Source organism: Tenrec ecaudatus, chromosome 14, assembly GCF_050624435.1.
Source record: "Tenrec ecaudatus isolate mTenEca1 chromosome 14, mTenEca1.hap1, whole genome shotgun sequence".
NCBI classification, from domain to species: Eukaryota; Metazoa; Chordata; class Mammalia; order Afrosoricida; family Tenrecidae; genus Tenrec; species Tenrec ecaudatus.
The window spans coordinates 28,498,278-28,505,854 of record NC_134543.1 but is presented as its reverse complement, the minus strand read 5'-3'; the positions used below and the strand labels follow the sequence as shown (position 1 = coordinate 28,505,854).

Here is a 7,577-nt window from a genome sequence, read left to right as displayed (position 1 = left end):
CCAACGATGCCACCAGCGCTTCCTGCTGTTATTTAAAGTGAGCTACAAAAGCACACTGTTTGTAAAGCCCGTCACTTTCACCATCTCACAGGAGCAGCCTTCGTGAGCTTTACTGTCCGGAGGTTTCTTCCAGAAGCCCGAACAGCAGGGATTAGGGAAGAACAGTTTCCAGCGGAGCTTAGCAGACACGGTCCATTAGGAAGGCGGCGGCCCCTTTAAATATGGAGATGAGGGGGCGGGGCCATCGCCATGGAAACCGTACGGCGGCTTGGTTTCCCGGCAGTGACGTTGGGGAGGCCGCGGGGATGGAGGACTTGCTGGACCTGGGCGAGGAGCGGCTTCGCGGCCCCGCCAGCTCCGTGAGGACCGACGCAGGGCTTGGGGCCTGGAGGTGGCGGGTGGGGAGGAGCGCCCCGCGGCCTCGGCTGCTCCAGACGGGGCGCCCCGGCGGCCGCGCGCGGACTGGGCCCGGAGGAGGCGGTCCCCGGCCGGGCCTCAGCGTTGTCGCTCAGCCCGCCTCCGGGGGCTCATCCCGGGGGCCGCTCCTCCTCAGGTTCACGGCCAAGCTGCACCTTTTCGTGCGAGGCGGACGGGCCGGCCCGGTGGCCCCCTTTCCCACAATGCCACGGGGCGGTGGCCCGAAATCCGAGCGGGAGTCGGGAGGTGGGGAGGCGGGGCCGGGCGGAGAAAGTTGTCCGGCGGGAAAGCTGCTCCCCACTGAGCCTGGGGCCGGGCGCTCTAGAGTGGAGGTGCTGCTGCCTCCCTCGGACCCTGGCAGTGAAGCTGTGGGTGGGGGGGGGGGTGGGGGGCTTGCCAAGCGCCCGCAGCACGTGCTGTGTGTCACATTCTTAGCCGAACGCGGCCGCCGGTGCCCCGGCTCTGATGCACGCAAAGCGAGGTCAGGGAATAAAGGAGCCAGCTAGATTCAACAAAGTCGCCGGGGTGGTGCAGCACAACAGCGTTCCGCTGCAAACCGTTTTTACTGGGGTGGGGGGTGGGAAGCGGGGGGGGGGTACCCCTGCCTTGCTTCTGTAGGGACTGTGGTCTTGGAAACCCCATAGGAAGGGCAGTTCTGCCGCCCACAGGATTGCCCTGAGTGGGAACTGGATCCACCGCAAGGAATGTTTTATTTTTGAAAACTACAACACGACCCAGCCGCCCACCCCCCACGTGTTCAGCCTGACTTCCTCACAACCTCAATCGGGCTGTTTTACCTTTAAAATTAGTCAAGAGGGTTGGTCCCAGAGGCTCAGTCTGCAGTTTGAAGCGCTCTGATAGCATGGATCCCTTCCAAGGTGCTAGGGAGAAACCACACCTCGAAGGAAGCTGAGACTGGGGCAGATTGCCCAGGAGGCCGGGTGCTTGGCTGACCTAGGAGAGTGTGAGATCGCCAGGTCTTTGTGATACGGGCACGTTCCCCCTACACAGGTACTATGTTTTGTGGGTGACAGTTCACTCAGGCCTTTAACAAACACTTCCCGAGTCCCTCCAGGGTGTCGGTCCTTGCCGTCTGTCTATCCTCACTGCAATCTAACAGTTCTGGCTCACAGTGACCTAGGACAGGATAGAGCTTCCCCTGTAGGTTTCGGAGACTAACTTTTTAAGGGAGTAGAAAGCGTCCTCTTTCTCCTGTGAGGCTGATGGTAGATTCGAACCACTAACCTTACTAGCTTGTAAGCCACTCAGCTACCAGGGCTCCTGTCTTTACCGTAGGCGCTGGGAACACATCAGACCCTCCTGCAGGGGGCTTACGCAGAGGATGATTTAAGGCAGATGAAATCCGACAGCAGAGCTGCCGTACTTGTGGATTTTTGCAGGGTCTTTCAAACATTTAAAACCGTCGGGCACACAACTCCTCAAAGACACTACCTGGAAACTACACTTCATCAGGATCGTTGAATTAAAAGAAAAAGACCATGGAATTTTGGGGTTTGCATAACTACTCTATTGAGCTGGCCAGCCCGGCTCCAGTGACAGTCCGGGCTGAAGGGCTGTCTTGGGAAGAAAACAAGCCACTATCGGAAGGGTCAGATTCTTTCCCTCATCCCAGGCGCCTGCATGGTGGACACGTGGGTTTGAGGTGTAAACACGGCACATGGGACTTTTATAGAGCTCCTGTGTTGCCCCTCTCAATTTGCTTACAGTGTCAATTCTTAAAGCTGGGACATTGACACCACAGCATGGCATAGAACGAAGAGCTTTGGTGGCGCCATGGTTACAGTGCTCAGCTGCTAACCAAAAGGTAAGCAGGTCAAAGGCACCAGTGGGAGAGAGGTGTGGCAGTCTGCTTCCCTAGAGATTTCAGCCTTGGAAACCATCTGGGGCAGGTCTCCTCAGTCCCGTAGGGTTGCTCTACACCAGAATCCACTGCACAGAAGTGGTTAGAAGAGCAAGTACCGGGGTTTGAGATCAGAAGACGACTTTGTCCTGGGACTTCTCTTTGTCACTTAATCACCCCGCTCACTTTCCTCATCTGTAAGATGCTGTCAGCCTGAGGCCCTGCTACTGTGAGGATCTAAAAGCCATTACTGCACATTCTAAATGCAAATAGAACTATTCCAACAGCTATTGGGCTGCCCAAATCCAGGGGGGTGCTGGGAAGTATTGAGAGCCAGAGCCACGAGGGTGCTGGGGAACACGTGCAAAATAGTTCATTTGACAACTTTTAATTTGAAGTTCTCTACCCAAGCTGAACTCTCAGGTTCGTGTGACCAATTTCCTTTATTGTGTGTAAATTTCCAATGGGACTAGTGTCCAAGTCAAAGCAACTGTGAGCTGATTTTTCTGGTTAGTTGATTGCCCGGCTGAATTATTAGGTGGCATCTAGTCGGCTCCAGCTCATAGCAACCCTGGGTACAGAGGAACAAAGCATTGTCCAGTCCTGCACTGTCCTCGCAATTGCCCATATCTTTGAGCTCATTCTTAGTGGCCAGTGTGTCAAACTTACCTCATATGGGGTCTTTCTCCTCCGATCCTCTGTCAAGCATGATGCCCTTCAGCAGCGTGCTCAAGAACATCAGATGAGGTGCTACCACCCTTGCTTTCAAGAAGCATTCTGGCTGCTCTCCCGGCAGTCAGAGTCTACGTCATATTCCTCATCAACACAATTCACATGCCCCAAAACTTTGTTCTTCCACCTCCACTGGCCAGCTTGTGCTCGAACACGAGGTGCTTGAAATCAACACGCCTCGGGTCGTGCACGCCACAGTCTGAAAGGTTGTTGGCAGCAGGTTGGCCCAGCGCGGTGCCCTGTTTGATTTCTGCACAGCTGCCCCCATCGAGGTGAATTGTGCAGCCAAGTCGAATGAAATCCTTGGCAACTTCAGTATTGTCTCCACTTCCCGTGATTCTGCTTCTTGGGCCAGCGGTTCCCGTCGACTTGAGGAATCCTTTCCAAAGACCTTTTTGATCTTTACCTGCAAAACTGCAACTTGTAAATAGGTTCTCCTAACATTCTGTATGTCATTTGCCATCTCACTGATCCCGATGGGAACACAGGATGAATGTCCCCTGCTGCCAGCCAACTGGATGGAGGGTGGGGTCCACCCAGAAGAAACGCCTGGGATCCACTTCCAGAAAATTCGCCGCTGAAAACCCAATGGAGCCCAGATCTGCCTTGACAGGCATGGGGTCAGGATGCGAGGGAGTTGACTCAGTGCCAATTAAACCAGGCCAGACCCACGACCCACTGCCATCACATGCATTTCTCAGCTTAGGGACCTTGTTATAAGGTGGCTGAGGCTGCAAATCCTTATGAGAGTGGACTGTCTCATCTTTCTCCCTCAGAATTGCTAGGACATTTGAACCGTTGACCTTGCTGTTAGTGGTGTAATGCCCACCCAGTATCACCACCAGGGCTCTTTCAGTGGCTCCAGTGTATAGTGTGGTAACCTTCGCCAAGCCCTCCCCCAAACTGTGGCATGCTGCCTACCCCTGCCCATTCTAGAAGCTGTGCTTGCAGGTAGAAAAGTGACTTTGCTTTTGCAGTCCCTAGGGTAGTTGTGGTTTTCCAGGGCTGATTTGTCATGAATCGAATGCTAGGCTGTTCTTCGTAGGCTGGAGTTTCGCAGAAACCTGTCCACCCTGGGGTGATCGCTGGTAATTGAAACATGCATCACTGGCGGCACAGATTCCAGTGCCCTGGCAACATGCACAGCACCACAGGACGGGGGTGTCTGGACGCCTCTTGGAAATGATTGTGGGGACACTTGGTCTGTCTCACGTTGGCCATGCCATCAGCAAAGACCGGTCCCTAGACAGTGACAAGCTTGCTACAGTAGGAGGTCCCTGGGTGTGAGGGACTCCCGCAGTGAGATGGATGGACACCACAGCCACGGCAGCGGGCTGGAAAAGGTCCAAGCTGAGGAAGCGGGTGTGGGACTGGGCAGCATTTGGGTCGGTTCCACAGACGGTCACTGTGAGCGAGAGCTGGCTCACTGGTGCCAACAGCCATGTGGTGGCAAAAGGGGGAAATCTTACCATCGTTAACCTACCAATTTCTTAGTCTGCCAGAGAGAACTGACAGACTAAGTCTGCCTTGTTTAGCATTTGGAGTGTTTCATAAGAATATAGTAAATTACGAAAATTTCATTGTCTACCATGTCCCCGTGTACTTTCCCAGAATTCCTCCTCTGTCGCAAGTCACGTTGGGCTCAGTAGCGTTCTTTCCTCTCTCCTTACAGGGGGCCAAGATGGGTCGCCGGGCTCAAGCAGAGGCAGCTCAGATTGAGAATCAGCTCAGCGGCAAGAATCCCTCTTTGACCCTGACGGGAGAGGTGGGTGCTGCGGACACAGCTAAGGAATTGCTCTGGAAGCGTTCGTGCTTATTAGTGAGCAAGAGTTCGGGACCCCGCCTTTCTTTTTCTTTTTTCAAACCTCTGCATTGGGGCGTAATCCAGGAAACATATCATTCAGTCGTTCAGTTGTACAATTGCTACCACAATCAGTTTCATAGCATTTTCTTCCTTCTCGTAAGGTTTGCTATCAGCTGCCCTTGACTCCCACCCGATCCCCACCGTCACGTCCCATGCCCAGAGACCCTTATTCTTGTTCCTATCTCTGTAGATTTTCCCAAGCTGAGTTTCATAGACCAAAAAACAGAAAAACACATCACAGTCAAGAACGCTACCAAGAATAACAAAATATAACAGATCAACCCCAATTTGGAAAAAAAAGGAACAAAATATGAAAAGGCAGATCAAGCTCCGAGTGTATCAAAAGGGCGATCAAATGCCAAGTTCTTAACCAATCAAGTCAGCTTTGTCATTTGAATCTACCATAATCGTCTCTGCAGTACTCTGTCTGATATTCAGACAGGTGATCCCCGCCCCTCAGTGATGGGCAAAGGGAAACCAGCAGAGGCATATTCCAAGTGCAAATCCTACAAATGTGTTTGGGGCTTCCACTGTCACCCTATAGCCTTCTGCAAACCAGAATTTCTTCTTCTTTTTCATTTTAATTGGGAGCTAATACATAGATCAGTCATTCCACAGTTCATTCATGTCAAGCAGGATTGTACAATTGCTACCATGGTCAGTTTCCAACCATTCTTTTCCCTCCTGGCCACCTTGACATTGTCTCCCTGCTACACCTCCACCACCACTGTGCCTTCCCGCCTACTGGCTGGCCCTGTAGGATCATCAATCCTGGGTTTCTTACAGTGAAAAACAAAAAAACACAACTTCTCAAGAGGGTAACCCACGGTGACATAACAGATCTGAGATAAACCCTAATGTGAGCAAACAGACAAATACAGACAATGTTGAAACCAGATCAGGTCCAGCATGCATCGGAGAAGGGATCAACTGGCCAGGTTTTAACCGTTCAAGTCCGGTGTATCCTTTTGATCTTCTGTACTCATCTCTCCAAGGCACTCTTGTTTAGTAACAGAATTTCCTTAATTTACTCTCTTGATACCATTCCCTGCTTTGGATTTGGATTATACTTTTTACAATCCTTGGATCACAAATGTTGGTGTACTTCTTCCAAAGTGGACTGGGTTGATGTCTCACGTAGATGGCAACTTATTTGAAAATAAACCTTTAAGACCCCAGATGCTATTCTCACAGCCAAGCACCATCCAATTTCTTTACCACACTTTGCTATTGCACCCCACATTTACTTTTCACTCCAGCCCCGTCCCCTGTCTTGATTCGGGAGTCCTCCCCCTTGGCATGTGTTTGCTTAGCAGGAAATGGAGGAGGCATGGATTGATGTTCAGGTTGAGCTCCCCAAGTGGGCATGTACTCTCCGTGGGGATCTGCATATGTCTCAGGGTTCAGGCAGGAAGGGTATTAACTGGTCTCACTTTTCAGGAAACTTCGTCATGGCCTGGGCTTATGGGAACGTGTCCAGATTCTTTGTGGAGGATGGGTCATCCTGTGCCAGGGCACTGTTCTACTTCTGTCCATAGGAAGGCAGCTGAATGGTAGCAGTTCACGCCAAGCCTTCCTCTTGCCCTTTTTGGAGGAGGAAAAATGTTGCCCTCCAAGATTTAGCCTCAGGGCCATCTTCTGTGTCAGCTGTTCCCTCGCATCGTTGGGGAGACTGGGGGTCCCTTCCCCTCGGCATCCACGGAGCCTGCTATAGTTCATGCGCTTTATGCTCATTGCCTGTTCGTCTGCCTGTCCGTGCATCTGCCTCTGTAGATGGTGAGTCCACAGACGGTGGGAAAGCTGGTTTGACCAGCTAGGACGAGAAAGCTAAAGGGCCAGGCAGGTCAAATAAACACGTGAAGGGCACCCGACCACAATGGGTTAACTGGAGGACCCAGGCACGCTTGACTGATCAGAAATGTAGGGATTCCCACTTTCAGAGGCAGTCACCGCCCTGCTCTGCTCTCTATGTGGCTCCTGCGCGCTCGCTCACTCTCTGTCTCTCTCTTTCCCTCTTTCTCTCCCTCTCTTTCTCTCTCCCCCTCTCTCTCCTTTTCTAGCTTATCCTTGGGGTATGGGGATGGAGAATCAGTTTCCTACGCCAGAATGAGAGCTGGACCAGCACAGAGTACCTGGCAACCTGTCTTTAACCTCCTGGCCTGGCAGACCGCAGAGAGTGGGCTCGGGCTGGGTAGCACAAAGCTGGAGGAAGGTGCCCCTGAAGCTGTCTGCTGCTGCTGACCCTGTGGGGTAGGCCCTGTGGCGCTCCCACTTCAGGTCTCACTGATGTCGCGGTCGTATACAATTTTACCTGGAAGCAGCAGGGCTTATGTTCGCACCTAATTGTAATCATGAAAACCCTGTATGGGCTAAATTTGGCAGGACGGTATCACTCTGTGACTTTGGCCACAGTACCGCCCGTGTCGCACCCACAGCAATGTATTTTAAGTACAGCTATGTGCCGTAGTTCAACTTTCGGCCAGTGTCCTTCCTAGTGCCTACACGACCTGGCCCTCTTGTTCTGGGAAGGGATGTGGAAGACGTAAGTGACCATAGCAGATGCGACAGCTTCCTGCATGCAGCACTCACCTCTCATGTCTGTGTACAAGGCGACTGGGCTGCCAGGCATGTATTGGTGCAGGACATAAGGGGGTACCCCCCAAATGGAAGAAAGCTCCTCTTTCGTAGTGCATGTTATCCCCG

The 7,577-nt window shown here is 52.5% G+C and overlaps 1 protein-coding gene across 1 annotated transcript in view; it reads left to right on the top strand.

Annotated features, from left to right (window-relative positions):
* Positions 1-270: 270 nt before the first annotated feature.
* IFT43 (intraflagellar transport 43) overlaps positions 271-7,577 on the top strand; it is a 106,166-nt gene continuing 98,859 nt past the window's right edge. Inside the window, exons 1-2 of the mRNA XM_075530776.1 lie at positions 271-359; positions 4,683-4,775. Of these exons, the coding sequence (XP_075386891.1) occupies positions 306-359; positions 4,683-4,775 (147 nt within the window). The 5' untranslated portion in view covers positions 271-305. The remainder of the gene's footprint in view (positions 360-4,682; positions 4,776-7,577) is intronic.